Here is a 19,552-nt window from a genome sequence, read left to right as displayed (position 1 = left end):
CTAAAAAACCCTGCCGGGGCAGGGAGGTTGGGGGGGGGGGAGGAGAAAGCGAAGGAAGGCTCAGTAAACACTTTCTCTGTCTGCTGCTGGTGTGTGTTTAGTTTAGAGGGCATGCCAAGAGGCTGTTTTTCCACGGGTCGGGCGTCTGTAAACAAGTAGTACAATGGCAGCCAACTCCAGCACAATCGGAGGTGGCATTCTCTTGAAGTCTGTGTGAAATGTGTGTCTGAGTGTTTTTCTTTTTTTGGGGGGTGGTGTTCTTTTTTTTATTTTTTATTTTTTTGCCTTTTCTGTTATATATATATATATATTTTTTTTGTGGGACATGGCATTCCTTTTTTATTGTAGCCTATCTGGAGGCACACACAGAGAGAGAGAGAGAGAGACAGCGGGTTAGACTTTGTGTGTCCGTGTGCGAGGCAACCCTAAATCCGATGGGCCGCCAATGGGTGATGAATTATTCCCTGTCTAAGTCACAGCATTGGTGTTATCACAGAGGCTGCCACTGCACTGAGATGACAGCGGTGACAGCCCCCCCAGAAAAGATTTAGCTCTGACAAGTGATACTTCCTCACGGCCCTCTCCCCTGTCCCCCTGCTCCACAGCCTCTCCATGCACATGAGATGTTTCATTACTCAACTTGCATTTGTTTAAGTGGGCAAGGTGATGTTGGGAGCTTCTTTTAAGAACACTGGCTGTAATATATCACTTGCGATAGATGGATGCACGGGCTTAAACACACACTGCAGCTTGTTGTCATTACCCGAAGCACTTACTTGCACACAAACATCCACAACCGGCATGTGTAGGATTGTTTGTCACCGAGTTCCATTAGGGGGCTCTCGTGCTTCAAGAATGCCTGTTACATTTTTTGCATCAACTGAACCACTAAACCATATTTCCCCTCTTGTTTTCTCTTTTTTGCACCCCTTCTGTTACTTCCTCCTCCTCTTCTTCTTCTTCCTCTTCTCTTTTTTTGTCCTTTTTCCTCATCCTCCTCCCGCTGCAGAAAAGGTCACGTATTGCCTACAGTGATGAGGTGCGCAACGAGCTCCTGGGGGATGACGCCATCTCCTCGGAGAGCCAGGTAAGGTGCTAATCAGTTGGTGAAGGGGGGCACGAAACAACGCCGGTGTGGGTGGCTCGACTGCCCCCCAGGGTGATTAGGTGCCCCCACCTACCCCCGGCACTCCACCCTCCCCTTCCTCTCACAGGGGCCATCGAGAGCTGAAACCGCCACTATTGTCACCAAGTCATGTGGAAGGAACACTGTTTAATGCAAAGCTGGCCGGCCAGTTAGGAGGATCAGGGCATGGGACCAGTGTCTGGCCCAAGCCAGATTGGGACCAACACATGCACATCTTAAAAAAAAAAAAAAAAAAAAAAATACATAATTGAACACATTTCAATCCAAAACCCCACTATCCCCAAACGTCCAACAGCTGTTCTCCAGCTGGGTGCCGACTTGGATTCATAAGAGATTCTCACGATGAAGGTACAAACAAAGACACACTCAAATGGACCTAGTAAATTGATTAATTTTACTTATTTATTTACTTTTTTTTTCTCTTTCTAAATTTTAATGTTCACAAGCTTGTTTGATAGAAGTGATCAAAAATGTTAAGTGGTCATACATATCACTAAAACAATTTTAACAATGCTTTTTGGATTTGAAAAAAGTGGAATTACAATCTTAATTATTTTTAATATTTTAAGGATTACATTTTATTTATTAATTTAGTAAAAACTAGTTTCTTGTTTATTGAAAAAATGCAATATCAATAAAAAAATTTTGATGACTTGCACATATATACTTAAAAGGAGAATAAAAAAAAATCATGATTTAAAAAAAAAACATTCATACAGCTTATTTATGAATTAAAATTTTAAGTAACTTTTGGAATTTTTTGTAAATAAATTGTTCATTATTCCAAATAGCTTAAATAATTGTGGGAAAAAATAATAAGTATTCTTGTACATTTTAACATTTTAGACAAGCTTACCTATTTCTCACAAGCACATCTGCTGCCATGTTCTACGCAGCCACTCTCAATCCATGACCAGCCGTCTTTTGACTAATTATATTTTCTGTTTGGACTCGGCTGTCAGACCGCACGAGTTACTGCATCTCAAGGCGAGCATGGAGTTGTGTATGTTGACATTCAAATAAAAGCTCTGCACTTGCAAATTTGCAGGCTGAAAAGAAAAGAAAAGGCAGAGGAATAGTCAAATGCACCTTCACATTTAGCCCCACAGTGCTTTACAGAAGCATGCAAAAGAGGGTAAAGGTAAATACAGTTCTCAAGTTTTTTTTCTCCCCATCATCCTTTAAGTCATGACCCATGAGCTGCACACTTTGGAGACATGTGGCATGAACTGAGATTTCCTATTGATATGCTTATTTCCTGGCAATGTAGTGAAAAGCAGACGCCACCTCAACGTTGTAAATCGAGGTTCGAAGGAGATTTGCTGTCAGAAATGACAATTTTTACAAATTCCATGATGAGAATCTTTGCAAAAAAAAAAAAAAGAAAAGCAAAAAATATGAATCCTGCTTAAGGCTATGTTTATATTTTACTGTAATCATAATTATTTTTACCCAAAAAATTGCAATTAAAATTAAAAAACCTGTGTAAGTAATGTTACAATTTAAAAAAAAAAAAAAAAGTCAATTGCCTTATTATACATGTGTCTGAATGTTATCATTTAAAGCCCAAAACACACGTCATTCGCATTATTAATAATTCTGATTTCACACTGTTTTAATTAATAATATATAATTCAGAATATCTATTATTTATTATTAAAGGATTCAATAATTAAAAATGAAATTACATTATGCATGGTGCGAATTTTACTCTAGCAGGAATTTAAAAATTAGAAAATGTAGGACAAATATTTTGCTATTTCAACCATGTTTTGCAAGAAACATGCGATAAACATCTAAATATATTTAAAGCTTGAATTATAAAACTAATGAACTGTAAACACATTGAGATTTTTTTTTGTTGAAAATGAGGCCAAATGTTTGATGTTCAACTTAAAGAAAATCCAAGTCTAGCTAAACACACAGTTTCAGCAAGTTGTAACAAAAGGAAAATAAATCTACATGTTGGCATGTTATTTATAGTCCTATTTGGTTCATTTTCATTTCTAAAGTTGGGGAGATAACACTTGTCTTGGTCTTGCTGTGAGAGGAGTACTCACAACTTGAGGGATTTTTTTTTTATTTTTTTTTATCTAACGAGACGCCGTCGATAGGAAAGGGGAAAAGATGGTGGGGGCCTGGGCAAGTCGGTCAATTTAATTCCTGACGATCTGAAAGAGGTCAGGATCATTTCATATAGCCCTGGCAGAGCAGATCATTACCAGTCACAAATCTGTTGGTTACATGGCAAGGATTTATTGCTAAGTAAATAGGCAACCGTCATAAGTTCTAAAAATGGCGTGTTGGCCCTGCGATAATGGCTAAAGGACGATTTAATAGACTTCGGCATTTATTCGTTATCTGTATGCGGACAGAGACTGAATTGGCACTATCGCTCATTTTTTTTAATAATGTGGTAGGCTACCATTGCACTTTTTTCCCCCTGTTTCTTCTGCATGCAACACACACATGCACACACACAAAGCAACAAATACACACACATTTTTCACACACGAACACTAAACGGAATAGTTTCGATTTCAGTCACAGCAGAAGGCTTGGCCACAAGAGATTGTGCTGGTTTGAGCCGGCACGGACCAGATTTTACAGGCTACAAAGGAAGCAGATTACCACTTGTATCGAATTCCATATTGGATAAAAAAAAATCTTTTGTTTGAAAAAAAAATAAAAAAAATTGCTGATTATCATAACAGAAAAATTGCAGCAGTGCAATTTTGAATGCTGGCTGGAATCACAAAAACACAAGGAAAGGCGCTCATGCAGGAGTAATTATACCATTTACAATATTCTGTATTTACTGCTGTATATCTCTTAGCAACACAAACACGGTTGGCAGTACCAAAGAATGGATGCCAAAGAAAAATAGAGCAGAACAGCAAGAAGCAAGAATCGCAGCTCTGGTATAGTTTTAACAAATCCTCCAGAAGGTCTTACAATCAGTCAGGCAGCACAAATAAGCCAGAACAAGTTTTGTTTGGTATCCATTGACTGATTGCAAAGCCGGGGTGAGAGATCGCAGGATCTGATGGGTTCGTTGGAGCCCCAAATAACCACATCCACAGTGTCGTTTTAAACTTTGGCCTCTTCAATAATACATTCTTAGCAGGGAGTTGTTGCTCGACTTAGAAAAGACACTCCAAAGTACGTCTTGTTTCTGCTAACATTTTCAAGGGTAAGAGCTCTTTGGAAAAAAAAAAAACAACAAAAAAACAGTAACCCACATTAACACTTGTTTACTTCCTACACTACATGTATTGATATTATTTTAGTTTTTCTACATGCACTGTATTTTTATTTTAAACAACAAAAAAAAAATCAATTTGTCGTTGCTTCTGAAATTAAAAACTTGGATCAAACAAAAAATTTTAAATCAGTGTGTTTTAAAATGACATAAGTGACAGTATTTTGATTTTGTTGAGTAAAAATTAAGAACAGATTAGAATCAAGAAAAAATAATTTAATTAAAGCAGTTGTAACACGACTTTAGGGTGCATTTATTTTTTCAGGGTACATGGCTAATACAACAACTTCACACATCTTCAAAAGCTATTATTGCATAAGTTTGATTTTGTTGTGAACCCCCCCCCCCAGATTCACTAAAGGTCAAATTTATACATACAGAACCCAACTAATAATAATATCCTTAAGAAAGGATATTACTAAGGAAAAAGTAAAGCAACCCCACAGGATTTGTAGTCATAAACAAGGTTCTGAGATAATTCTGGTCGAATATCCAGTCAGTCTTTTTTATAAGAACTCATTTAAAGTGGTTTGCTGGTATCAAGCCATTCAAGAAGCTTAATGTTACCCTGTTTTGTCCCTAACCAATTTAGATATTTATTGGGAATCATTGTCCTGTTGAACACAAATTTGTTTACAAGTTTCAGTTTAGTCTTAATTCTTTATTATTCTGTCCACATTAAGCAACGAATCAGAGCCATTAGCAGCCTTGACTTGTTCTTTTGATGTCCTAAAAAAATATTTCATCTAATTAATCACAGTAAATAAGCCTGTTTGGTGACTATTTTAATGTAAATTTAAAAACATGCCAGATAAGCAAAATTTTTAGTTGTGATCTGATTCATTATCTAGGACACAAGTTTCAAGAAAACTTTTTAATGTACTTATTGTAATTTTGCTATTTTCCATCATCCAAAATGGATAGCTGGGCAAAGATAAATATTTCATCTGCATCTGTTCCAATAATGAGCTGCAGTTTACTTGTGTACAATGGTAGCCTCACGTGACTCTCCATATGTGTTTTGAACAGCTTGTTCCTTTACTGAAACTGGATAAGCAACATTAAATATTGAGGACATATCAACACCAATAAAAATAATTTCAAGTACATTTCTTTAACTCTTCTCCAAAGGGGCACACATTCTTCTTATCCTTAAAAAAAAAAAAATCATCAAAATGACAGATATGAGATATTTCCACAACATTTAAATACACTGTAAAGACAATATTTAACTTTCTTTCTTTTCTATTTCCATTTCAACTTCTGCGATGTGACTTCCTTTATAATGTAGCTGATAGTTTAACTTGAGCAATTCAGTCTCCTCCTTGTTTAATCTGACAACAGCAGGACTTGATCTCTGTTTGTTCACTGGATTCTTCCTGAACAGTGTATTTAGATCCGTTTAATGCATTTCTCTTGCGCTTTCCGAATATTAAACATTTAAACAGGTGTACCATCAAACTTATTTCTTCATTCTAACCTCGGACGTGGTGGTCTTCCTGCCATGTTTCTGCCTTGTTTTTTTATCTGTCCTTCACCTGCTTCATCTTTCTTTCTTTTTTCATTTTTGCTCTCATGATGCAGTTGATAAAGTTACGTGAAGAGGTAAGTGCTTCTCTAAAAATGTCCTTTTCCTACTGAAAGTTTCATTCGTCCTCCTTTGCAGTAAATTATAATCTGCTCACTGGACTAGTTTGCATTTCCAAATGAGTTTCGCTTAGGCCAGTTTCCCTGTTCCTTCACACTTTAAAGATAAGAGGGCTAACCTTTTATTTGAGATGGGTCCTTGTGAATACAAACATTCAATTGTTGCAGTGACTCAATGCAGTTGGTTGTGTTTCCTTCAGTGGAAAACTTTTTATCTAATTGCAAACTGGACTGTTCTAGACTAGTGTTTTGTAGCTGAATCAAATTGGAATATATCCAATCAACTCTGTCAGTTTGATTGAATTGAACTGATCCTGTATTTCTGAATTGTTATATATTGCAGCTGATATCACCATTGCAATGTTTTATTATATTGTGCTGCACTTACGCAAACACAACAGAAAATCTTTAATACGTTTTTTACGTTATTGTGAACATAGCTTAAACTATCAAAAGATCTGTCAGTTAGAAACTTTTAAAAATAAAAGTTGATAACTAATAAACATGGTTTATAGGGACATTTATGTGTAGAGATATTGGGCAATAAGAAAAAAAATATTTAAAGAAAATTTGTCTGATCTTAATTGAGGTATTTCACAATTTTTGTCATAGTGTGAATTTCTTGGTGAGAAGCTTATCCTTGTTAATCTATGAGGAATTATGCTTAAACACAGAACTTCTGCTCCTTCTTTTTCACGCTTATGTATAATTTAGAGTTGAAACTTGACCCAGATGCGATGGCATAAAGCATTTAGATTTTATTTAGCAGTACTTTTGTTTCCTCTTCTTGCTGCTCTGTTGTTTTTTTTATATTTACTTTTCCCTCAGGGTCATAAGACATCTTTAGCTACCCTACTCGTCTTGCCTTTGTTCCATTGTCCACTCTTTGTAATCACACTCGATTCTTCGCCTTCTCTGCCATTGGCGCCTTTAACTCTTCCACTCTTCCTACATTTGATTCAAAGGCTGGCAAAGCTTATGCACACTTAAGCCTTGCTTTTAAAGAAACTACACTTTCTTTTTCCTTCAGCTGAAAAACATGTTTAAATATTTAGCACCCATATTCACAGCTGTTTGACACTTGTAATTCCTCGTCTTACAAGTCCCAAACAAACGGCACAGAAGATCACACAGTCAGTCTGAATCACAGCTGTCATCATTATTCACTTTGACTCTCCCCCACCCTTATTGAAATAATAAGGAAATCATCTGAACTTTGGAAAATGGTGATAGTAACCGCCTGTGTTTGATATTGAAAAAAGGTAGGAGAACGAAAGAAGAGGGGAGAGATTTCTTTTGAGCTACAGCTGCATTGTTCTGGGGCTCCCTGTTAATAACTTACAACTGAAGAGTGTTTCTTGACGCAAAAAGCACAACAACAAAAACACACCATTTTTGTGCTTCCTAAGAAGATCTTTGTTCAAAATGTAGGTGTCAGATGAAAAGGCATACATAGGCAGAAATGGTGGTGGCAGCGGAGAGGTACACCTGTGCACACAGAGGCACGTAGTTTATCTTATACTACATTTAAATACTTTGCTTTAAGGTTCCTTGAGACAATCTAGTATAATTTGAACATATCCTTGTGTTTTTAAGAGGAATACTTGACAAGTTTAGGCTGCAGGTACATCCTAAAGCCTAAATAAGGATTAGTATGCAGATGCCTTGTTCTAAGGGAATTGCAGTTGCTATGAGGATCACAAAGATCAATCCTAAATGGATGTTGTGGAACTGTAAGGGCCTTTTATGAAAATGCTGACAAAGATGTTTCAGAGATTTTCTTCTGCAGTAACTGGAGAACCCTGGAATTGTAATTCAGTATTGAAAAAGATGAATAAAAAATACATTTATACAAGAAATTTGTATTTCTAGACTTTCCTTTAACAATGTTTAAAAATGGTTCTTCATCCATTTGTCTGAATTGACAAAATCCAGTTATCCGTCCATCCATCCATCCATCCATACATCCATACATCCGGCAGTCCATCTGACCACCCTTTTGTCCATCTGGCCATTAATGGTTTGTCAATCCATCCATGTAACCCTCCATCTCTTTGTCTATACATCCATCTATTAACCATCTCCCATTCACCATTTGTTTTCATCCATTCGTCTGTCTGTCCATTCGTCCATTCGTCCATCCATCTTGTAGTACATCTACCATACTTTCTAGTGAACAAATGTATTTATATCACATCCGTAAAAATGGAACAACCTAAGAACTCTGGAAATTTAAAACTGGAAAAGTATATAATTTTGAAAATGTGTAAGAACCTCATTTGTTGTGACATTTAAATTTTTGGGATAGCAATCTCAACAGTAGTTCTGAATATAGTGAAGGATGCTTGGTTTTAATTTCTAAATGATCCTCCTACGACCATGGGTGGGTTGTTCCATTATTTGGACCATCACAGTGCGCCATTACTGGAATCTCAGTAGCTGAATTCTCACCTTTCCTTTAGGTTCTTTAACTGTCAAACTCAGAACGTATTATTCTAATGAACGCGCCACCACTACCCCTGCAGCACCCCCGTCCGCCTCACCAACCCACCTGCGCTCACCCTCCTCTCCCCCCGGCCCTAAAAAGAAGACAGAACGAGGGAGAGAAAAGACACAGAGAGGGAGAGAAATTCAGGAGGAGAAAGCTTTGAAGTGGCTTTCCATCGCAGCAAGTCTGCCGGCCGTCTCCCCGAGACGTGTCACCTTTGCCGAGAGGGAATAGGAAAATCACGTTTCGAATGGTAATGATAACATACTAATCACTTGAGCTCTTTGAAGAACCCGGGGAGTGCGTCTGCTCTGTCAGTATCCCCGGCTGCCTCATGCTCCCAGGCACACACAGGCAGTGCAGCCATGGTCTTGGTGTATTAGCTTAAGCATTGCATGTCAATACGTCCCCACTATTTCAACTGATCCATAGGGGCTCATTATTGCCCAAGTTTGGTAACCGTTTTCTCCTGCAAGCGCACTGCCACCATGTCTGTTGGTGCCGCTGCGACTTCCACACCTATGTAACCCACCCTCAAAGCCCCCCTGCCACACCTTTCAGCAAAAGAACATAACACCATACATCCTGTCCCACTCATTGTCTCCATTTTGATTCACACCTACCACAAACTCATTTTGGAACCCATTTCCTCCACTCTTCCCATCATTTCTCCTTTCTCCCCCTGCCCTTGCTTTAACTATTAAAAACTATCTGCAATTTTAAATGACATCTGTCAGCCACACAAAGAAAAAGGAAACGAGGGAAGGAAGAGTTCAGAGGGAGTTTTCTCCTCCCTGCTCTTTTCCCATCCCCTCTTGTTGTCAAACTTTGAAAAGTGTGTCGTAGGCTCCCCCTCCGCCCCCCCTTTTTTTTTTTTTCCTCCACATTTTTCATTTCCTCTGAGTGATTAGCTGGTACACATTTTGACAGCCCAACCAAGACTAGAGATTTCAGTTCTTCCCCTGTCCCCTTCACTCATGTGATGGGCATCAAATATTGTCAGCGGGGTTGTTGTCATTCATCGGGCTGCTTTTTACTGTCAAACATGTTAAATCTGATCAGTTTCCTAACGCAGCACGTTAGAAAAGGCCATCAAAACAAACAGCATTTGGGTAAACACTTAACTCTCCCATGTCTATGCTGTTTGTGATCCTCTACTGTATGTAGCATGGGTTTAATGAAAGCTGGGCCTTAGAGGAGTTTGAACTTTAACATGAAGATCTCCAGTATGTTGTTAATCAGAGTCTTTAGTAGTTGGTTTAAGTGTTATTTGTGCTTTAGATGAGTTGTTGAAACTTTATATTTACCAAACATAGAAACATACAAACATATTTATGTGCCTTTAAAGAAAGGCACATAAATATTCTTATCCCGCATATAATTTAATTCCGTTGTCTTTTTGAAGACCTTGTTTTTGACCCTTTTCCATTTGGTTCTGATTCTTCTTTGGGTTAGTTAGTTAGTTAGTTAGTTAGTTAGTTAGTTGTAGGTATTATTTGCTGATGTCATTTAATCATGCTTCCTAATAGTGCAGTAGAATATGGTCAGTCAGCGATTGTCAAAGCTGATTGACAATCATTTTGCACACAATCGTTAACGAAATGCTGCGTATACATGTTCAGACTTTGAAGGAACAATTTATCTACAAATCATCTCAAAAACTGACAGGAATTCATGAATGGTTAATATGAAACAAGCTAATTCAAAAAGGTCAGGTGGAAAAAGACAAAAATGAATAGAAATGTTCTTAGATCTTAACAATGGTCATATTTTTTGATATAAAACCCTCTTGTCTTTTGGAAGTTTTGCTCCTATTCTTCATATTCCAGAATATGAAACATTGAGGGGGGAAAAAACGAACTAGAAACTAGAGAGGAAAACATAAATCTTGTCAGTATTTGAAATGCACTTGGAGCTGACATCAGTTGGGGGAAACTAATTATCCAATAAATTGTTCCACATCAGTCCTTTTAAAATAATGCATTTTAAATCTGGGAAACATAATTGTTATCCTATCAGCTCTATGAAAGCCACCAGGAAACAGACTTTAGCTAAATGCAGCAAAAGATAATTGATGTAGTGAGTTAAAGAAAATGTACCACAAACATTCAAAGCATTGACGGTGGCACACAAGTACGAAGGATAATTTCCCCACTAAACCAGACTCAACAGCTGATTTAGTTTACTACTTTTATGCTCAATAAGAGCTTTGATGGGAGCTAAGAAACTCGGCCTAATCAGCTGTCCAAACTTGCAAACACATTATTTCAGCCATTTTGACCTTCACCAACTTCCACTTTCATCAAATTGCTCATTTATTGGTTAATGAAACATCTTTTTACGTGCTTTTTACGTCGAGTTTTAGATGCTGATTATAATAATGAAGAAGGAAGGAGGACACACAGTAACCCTTACATCATGAATCAATTTAATTCACTTCAATTCATGTATATAATGCCAATTCACAACGGATAGTTTTTCAGATAAACAGATTGAACTTATGTCACCTTGTAAAGTATTCAGTTCAGTCCAAATTCAAATGAAATACATTTCATTCTAATTCACTCGAGTCATATATTCAGATTCCCTGACTTCATACGGACTCGTCTTATGGGAAATATAACCCACCAAGTATTTTCTCAGAAAAAGCCAAAAAGAGCCACTCGGAAATATTCCAAAAAAGTCTGACTGCTCTTAAAAAAAATCAAAACAAACAACCAAAAAAAAAAAAACGACTAAAGAATTACACACAGTACAGTTTGTGCAGATGAAATTACATTGTGAAAAAAGTTTTACTTAATAAAATGGACAGTAGCAGCTCAGAACATCTGCAAAATGTCGCATATGCATGTTTAGACTTTGAAGGAACAATTCATCTAAAATTTCACATTGAATAAAAAGGTTTTCAACTGATTTTTATAGCATGCCTGTTCTGTGTAACATGTTTGATTCACTTTGTTTTGATTGGAAACCTCTCCCAATTTGTTCCTATGCTCTTGATCTATTTTGTGCCTTACCTGTTCTCTGATCAGGTTATATAACAATACGAAGGAGCAACAAAGCTCCAAGTAGTTTGTCGTTTTATGTCCAAGATGAGGCAAACCTGCATTTTCTTGCTTGATACTCCATCGGCATGTAAGACAATTGTCATGCATGAGGGTTATTGGTAAGCTGGTTGTATTATCTTGTTGCTGTAGGTCTGTCTGTTGGGGTGACGGTGCTGATGCGTTTCTTTGAAATAGGTCCTAGGCCTCTCAATCAATTTTTATTTTCTGTTTGTTTCTGAAGCGTAATGTTTTTTTTTTTCTCTCTCTCTTTCTCCCTCTGTTTATTGCAGAGAGCGCATCTGTTGGACAACACAGAAAGGCTGGAAAGGTCATCTCGGAGACTGGAGGCCGGCTATCAGATTGCAGTAGAAACTGGTACGTACTCTGCTATGGATTGGAAAAGAGTGGGGTAGCGGTGAAGGGAGGGGGTTCAAGATAGCAACGAGGATGAGTGAGCAACGGCAAATTGTCTTGCTCACACACGAGGTGGGTGGATGCGTGTGTGTGTTTTGGAGGGTTGGATTGTGTGTGGGGAGGACTGTTAAAAAAGAATCTTTCCTTGACGCCTGATGACATTTTCGGTTGCACATCAAAGGTGAGAGGAAGAAGTGTACAGTCGGCATATCGGGAGCCGCTTCCCCTGGAAAAAAAAAAAATTCAAGTACCCATATAGTTGTGTGTCTGTAAGTTATGTATGCAAGTGTGTTGGGTTTTATAGTAGATTTTTTCTGTTTTTACTCAAGCAGGAGGTCTATGAAAATAAACAATGTTATCATTCTTAATTTAGGAGTGGGACGGACAGAAAAATAAAACAAATTCCTCATTATTAAGGGTGGTTTTAATCTTAAAATAGGGGAAAAAAAAAATCTCATTGGAAGCCTAAATAAACTTAGTCAGTTAGCATGTGCTTCCCCCCCGTCCTGTCTTCCTTCCTGACAGCCACCACATTATTGAGGCACAGTGTATTCCTCAGAGAGATATCAAAGCTCATTCTTGAAGCATCTACTAGCTTTCTGTGGCTTCCGTTGTAGTTTGGAGAAAAGTTTGTCAATTTACACTATAATCGTGGGGTGGCTGGTGCGTGCGACGTCGACAGATTTAATAATTCAAGTCAACTAAGGTTTGCATGTGGACCACCTGCTTTTGATGTTCCCTGTGACTTGCATTCACGAATTCATAAATGCAGTCTGCATCGTCTGCCTAAAAATGTTGATTCAAACGCCTCGGTTGTTTCTGACGTTATTCCAGTTTCTCGATCGTGTAGAATTCTACGACAGCTGGGGGATTTTCTTTTTCTTTTTTTTCTTCTTCTTCTTGCTCTCACCCAGTCGCATCTCATACAACAGCTTGTTTGGATCATTTGCTTCACAGCTTGCTGGGCCCTTAGCTTAACATTGATCAGTACCTACTGGGCCCAGCGGTTTCTCCTGCTGGTGTCGGCCACATGCCCCTTGACCCCGGGTTGCCGGTTGGCTGTCTTATTCACACTGTGTGAGGCAGGGTGAGAACAATGCTCGTTTATCCTTGCTCAGTCCCACACACTTGGCTTGGCGCACACCAGCTGTGGGGTATGTTTGTGGGGAATCTTCACCCTGCTTCTTTTATCCACGACCCTTTCCTTAACTCTGCTGTCGATACAGACCATTCGCTCAGATGCACAACCTGAACTGGCGATGTCTCCAGGTCAAATTAGGAATAAATCAGCACAAGCCATAGATTGAATTTAGATTATGCAGTCTTTACGAGACTGATTGATTGCTTTTGATGCAAAGCTCTCAAAAGTGGAAGTGAATTTTTGCAAGCCATTTTTACAAAGTGGGCAAAAATTAAATTAAAAAAATCACTTAGTTACTCAGTTATTTACAGTATACCTCTGACTACCAACAGCCAACACAAAAGCTTCATGTAAACTTTGAAAAAGGCCAAGAGGCAATTTTTCACACTTTTAACATCACACCTGTGTTTCTTTTTACCCATAGTAATAACAAAACAATTGTAATTTTTAATGTGAAAGCTGAAATGAGAAACTTTTGAGAAACGAGGAAAGCAGATTTGATTATTATGATTATGATTAGGATTATTGCCAATTTCATATTTTTGTTGAGAAAAAACAAGCACATGTTCTGACAGACAGATATTTGCTTATCTCAATTTTCACAGCTGAAAGCACTTTCCTTTTTGGAGTAAATAGCAAGTTTAACAATATGGGCTTTCATCCATTGTCCATTTAATACTCTATGTAAAAAAAAAAAGTTTCTTAATCTTCAAACATTTTAAGCTAAAATATTTATTGAAACTGAAAAAAACAGACATCGTTTATAGTGCTGCTAAAATTATTCTAAATATTGCTCATTATGGAGTTTTCAAGTACTTATTGTGCAGAACATTGTGCAGAATGTGAGAAACAAGTGTTATGGTTTCCGCACCATAACTCTTGAGTTTTTCATTTGTCTTTGTTGTAAGCCAGATAAAGTGAAGCAGCCTTCTTTCAGCCCACTGGCTGGCAGTGCACAGCAAGCAACAGGTTGTGGGCGGAGGTGTTAAATGTTTTAGCAGTATGAAATGTCAGCCGTTTGAAACCATAACCTTTTTAACCTTTGGTATTCCTTGACAGCAATAACCAGCCCATACATGATACTTGCTGATTCATTGTGTTTTCTTCATTCCCATGCAAAATCATAGAGGAGTGCATATTTATTCTGGCATTAAAATGTAATCGACTTGTGGGTGTAGTTTCTATCTTGTAATCCTCGCCAAATAAGTGTGACTGACGCACAACAAGACCTTTTGACAGGTGTGCTGATTGTAGCATCCCAGTCTGAATCAGTATCAGTTTTAGTAGTGACTTGGTTTTGTAGTGGCAGAGTGTTAATACAAAGTGCGGGTGAAGAAACACCTGTTTACCAAAATAATTTGTTTTTGTACCAATGCTGTGTGTGTGTGTGTGTGTGTGTGTGTGTGTGTGTGTGTGTGTGTGTGTGTGTGTGTGTGTGTGTGTGTGTGTGTGTGTTTTCCTCCTCCTACTTTCAGTACCCCTGGACTTGATCAGGTTTTTCTCTTATTTATTTTCATTATGTATGAAAATAATATATATATGATTTTTTTGGAAGCATGTTTCCTAACGAGCTATGAGTAGAATACAAAACGTTTCTTTAACTCTTAAGTTTTTAAAGTGGCTACTAAGTGTCCCAAAGATGGGAATAAATTATTTCACAGTCTGCACACATGACAGCCAAGTATATTTTATATTCAACTCTCCTGTACAAAATGACCAAAGCTAGAAAAATATGAAATGCCAAAGGGCTGAAATGAAGTGTGTTCCCTGTTGTTGTTTGATCTTGTTCTGACTCGTCAGTTTTTTTTCTCCTCTTCTTTTAGAATCATAAACTTACTTTATCTTTCTCAAGTGCTCTTTACCTGAAAATTGTTGTTATTGTCTAAGTTTTTGAATAAAAATAAACTTTTTGAGTTGGACAAAACAATATAAGTGTGCTTAAAGGTCTGCTGTATCTCAATATGTTCATAAATGATTGCTTGCACTTGATCTAAACTTGCAAAACGTAAATATGTTCTTTGGTCGTCGTGCTCTGATTTATGCTTGATGAGCTAAATTTATACAAAAGAAAACTGCTGTAAAATTAGGTATGAGATTTTACAGGGAAAACAACGTATTTTGCAATATAGCTTACCTCAGTATTAGATTATTAGATAGAAATATTAAAAGATATAAATGCTGATTAATCTTACCTAATTGCACATTTAGTTTCTTTTAGATAATTTTACTCATCAGATGTCTCACTTAATATTAACCTAAAATCATGACATACTTCAGATCAATTAACAGAGACACTGTGGTTATACTTTTACCAAAACTGTAATGATTTGTGGCTACTTATTTATTTATTTTTTTTGCACCTGAAGAGAAACTGAAAATAATAAAAACCCAGGTAACGTGACAGTTTATTCATGCACAATAGAGAAATACTTTTGCTATGTTCCTTCCAATAAAGTTTGTGTATTTGAATGATTACGTATGGCAACCTCAACTTTTAAACAGGAATAATTAAAGCACTAAGTCTTTGTTCCACCAAAATCTCTATAGGCACACTGTAAGTGTTTTTAGTTACACATCTCAACTATCCCCTAATATATGTTGTTTTAATGTAAAGGACTTCAGCACGGTTATATTTGCAGTGATCTGAAGTTGCTTTCTTCAGCTGTTGTGACACTGTCACCCTTAAGAACTTCCTCAGACCGATCAGAAGTGGAACAAAAAGACATTTTATTTCAAAGCGAGTGTTCTCGAACAGAGAGATGGAATAGAAACGCTTCATAGCCTCACCTTTCTCCTCACTGCTAAGAGTACAATTCTTAATGACCAAGAAGAAAAACAAGCTACGCTGCTTCTAGGTCACATTTTAGGCAAAAATAAGGGAATCCTAGTTCTGAGAAAAGATGAGTCTCTACATGGTATCATTTTATGATTGCTGTTTTGACTTCTTTTCTTTTTTTTTCCCCAATTTTTTTTCTTCGCTCTCAACATCTCCAGTGTTTATTGGAAGAAAACAAAGGCTTGCCAAAAGCAGTGAGAGCCCTCAGAGGGATATCATGGAGACTTTTTGGACATGCAGAGCTATTTACCACACGCACCCTCAAGAAACCAGGGTTCTCTGTTTGTCTCATAAATAAAATATAGAACTGTATTAGTGAAGAGCACTGCCTCAAAAGCCCAGGCACTCCACCAAGCAGACATGAGGGATAGCCCAGTTAAAAGGGGGCGATAAATAAAGGGGGAGGGCATGCAGTTAGCTAATTTAAAGACATTTGAGTCAAGAGTATTTGAAATGCCCAAATGTGAAGGCTTGTCAAATGTGAAGACTGATGTTTAATCAAAGGCATGCCAAATATTGGCCCTTAGCTCCAGACTTGAAAAGATTTTGAATCATTTATGGCTGGTTGTTTAGAAATAGAAAAAGCATGTCTGTAAAGACATCAAAGCTACAGTGAATTGCTATCGCACCTTTCTACTCTTCATTTATTAGAGTAAGGCTAGCCTCAAATTTCTTTAAGAACAAAACAAGCAAATTTATTGATAAACTGCCTGATACGGCTTAAATTTTCAGTAAGAAGAGAAACGTATGGATATGAGTTGGAAAAGAGTTTTTGCTTTTGACCCAAGGTCTTTTTACAAAGGCACAATACTGATTAACAGCAAATGTGCAATTCAGTGGAGATTCAGTTCAATTATTAAATTAAATTGCAGTTAAAACTATTTGGTAATTGTGCTGATAATTTTTTCATTCTTTATTAAGTGCAATTAAAACATAGTAAATGCATAGCAGGGGCATTTTAATGCCTAGAAAATTCCCCAGTCTTAAATGTGTCTTTATTTTAACCTTTATAGCTGTACTGCAAAGGGTTTTTAAATGGTTTTATATGTTTTCTTCTTCATACAGAAGGGACAGCAAGGCTAGTTATTTACCTCCAGCAGCTACTAGCAGCCTAGTTCACCTTATGAAATAAGATAACTTATTTGTATGCAACCTTCAAAATATCCAGGTTTATGTGGGTTTTTATTTTGTTTGTCTTGTTTTTTTGTTGTTGTTTTTTTAACCTTTGAGTCTTTTCATATTTGCAATGACAGTTAAATTATAAATACAAGACTTTACTCCTGAAATAATTTCCTCATGAGCATTAAGACAGCATGCAAGACACAGCCTTAAACCTAAGCTATTCTAATTCCAAACCTATATAGTATAAATAACTAAGATGCAGAAACAAAGAGGGAGGCACAAAATTTCTCATCCACTTTAAAACCTGACTGGTAAGAGATCGAGGGAACTTCTTAGGTGAGCATCTTGTTGGTTAGTGGTCTGTAATCAATCCTCCAAAATGAAAACACTTCATTAGGAATTGATTTCAGTCCTGTTTAGATAAGCAGAGAGGGTCAGGTTTCGGGCCCCCGAGGGCTCCGACCCAGCCTAAAGTTCACACCATGCCAGGTAGAGAGCAACACTGCAGGCTGTCAACTTTATTAGGCTGGAGATAATCTGATTAGACATTGTCAATCAACGGTCTCAGTGATTCAGCCATGATCCTGGGGATTTTTCTTTCTGTCTCTCCCCTTTTCCTTTCTCTCTACTCTCAGAAACTCTCTTTCTTCCTTATTTTTTTAATGTTTTTATTTTTTTGTGATGAATCATTGAAGCAACCTAAACCGTGACAGCCATCGCTGGGCTCAGCTAAGCAGCCCTGCAGTCGTCACAAAGACAGACACACAAGGACCCTGTGATGATGTGACGACTGTATTAAAGGGTACATCAATTTGTTTTAGAGGAGTTTGATTTTCAGCTGCCGTGGTATTAAAAGAGGGAGGGGAGGGCAAACACGGCGGCTTCATCATCAGGGTTTTAACGACGGCATGAGGGGTACCGGGGCAGAAGGAAATAAACAGACAAATGGGAGAGTGACGAGAAATAAATAAATGTGCTTTTTGGGGAAACTTGAAAAAAAAAAAAATATCCTCATGACTCCTGTTTGAAGCAGAGAGTGGCTTTGAGTCTTGCTGGGAGTCCATGGGTGCTGGAGTGGCCCAGTAACACAGAGCACGTTTGTCCCGACTCTCTATCTCTCCCCCTCCATCTTCTTTCTTTTTCTCTCCCGCTTGCTTTCTTTCTCCTTGTTCGCTCTAAAGATCAGACTTGGTGTTTCTTTTTTTGTGCCGTGCCACCAAAGTCGTGCTTACTACTCAAAAACTGCTGCCAGATGCTTAACAAGTGACATAATGCATCACATTAATAGACCTTATGTTGTATTTTAACCACAAGCCTTTATTGTCTCTAAAGAGAATCGAAATCACTCTATACTTTTTTAAAAATATTTTCATCCAATTTAGCAGTATTGTTTTTTGTTTTTCTTAAATGAAATCCTACATAATGCATTTCTAAATGTTTATGTGAATAAAAATAATTACATTTTTTTCAACTCTTAAAAAGATCAATTCATAAGTTATATGATTTATTTAAAGCTTTTTTCTTCTGTCACGTAATGAATATATAAAAATCTGAAGTATATTTATATATATAAACTGTAAATGTGACTGAATAATGTTTCTATGCTTTGTTTTTAGTTCATTCTCTTTGCTCTAGAATGTAGCTTGAATATTTTAAACAACTTCCTTTCATTTTCTATTTTAAAAGACGTTTGCTAAAGTGGTTTTCCTTGAGGTACAGCATAATCAATCCAGTTTTTTGTAGGCTGAAACAATTGGTGTGTAGTGTCGGGTTGAAAAAGAATATAAGTCATTTGATATATGTCTTATTAATGGAGGCAAGAGCTGGCACTTAAATATTTCACAGCTTGAGTTTTCAGCCAAGAGATTTATTTTTTTCTTATGTGGAATATTTTTATGTGGCTTTCTAAAAGCTAAACAATTGCTAAAAAAATTATATATATATATATATATATATATATATATATATATATATATATATATATATATATATATATATATATATACATTTTTTCTTGCGTACAACATCTCGCTCTCAGCAAATCTAGCCGTGGGTGAGCTGTTTATCGGTAAACCCCCGGTGGATGAAAGGGGTAGCAATAATGATTTTTTTTCTCTCCTAATCGGACCTTGTCAGCAAGGCGTCTTATCGTGGAGAGGAAAATGACACCGATCCTATCGAAGAGCCTGGAGTCCGAGTTGGCGGCGTGCGTTCCCCCCGCCCGCCCAGCCCCCCCTCCCAATCATAGTCGGCCATGGCCTAGCCATATCTAGCGCCGCCACAAACGGCGAACGTCGCTTTTTTCATGTGGACTTCAAAAACGTTGCGAGTCATTAAAATTGCACCCACGTTCGGCGGCGGGGATCAGCCGCTCTGGAGTGAAAATGGGTTGTGGGAAGAGGAGACTCGGTAAATGTGTTAATTCCGTCCTCACATGTTTACGGCTTA

The 19,552-nt window shown here is 37.4% G+C and overlaps 1 protein-coding gene across 5 annotated transcripts in view; it reads left to right on the top strand.

Annotated features, from left to right (window-relative positions):
* vti1a (vesicle transport through interaction with t-SNAREs 1A) overlaps positions 1–19,552 on the top strand; it is a 148,116-nt gene that overhangs the window by 34,639 nt on the left and 93,925 nt on the right. For 4 of the 5 annotated variants that reach the window (XM_015043274.1, XM_015043277.1, XM_015043273.1 and 1 more), the window contains exons 4-6: positions 1,010–1,087; positions 5,994–6,014; positions 11,882–11,966. In XM_015043274.1, coding sequence (XP_014898760.1) covers positions 1,010–1,087; positions 5,994–6,014; positions 11,882–11,966 — 184 coding nt within the window. The remainder of the gene's footprint in view (positions 1–1,009; positions 1,088–5,993; positions 6,015–11,881; positions 11,967–19,552) is intronic. The other variant, XM_015043276.1, reaches the window with a different exon arrangement.

This window comes from Poecilia latipinna, unplaced genomic scaffold (genome assembly GCF_001443285.1).
Source record: "Poecilia latipinna isolate Pla-1442-1.1 unplaced genomic scaffold, P_latipinna-1.0 Scaffold623, whole genome shotgun sequence".
NCBI lineage: Eukaryota > Metazoa > Chordata > Actinopteri > Cyprinodontiformes > Poeciliidae > Poecilia > Poecilia latipinna.
The sequence above is the reverse complement of the archived record's forward strand: the minus strand, read 5'-3'. Positions and strand labels throughout refer to the sequence as shown.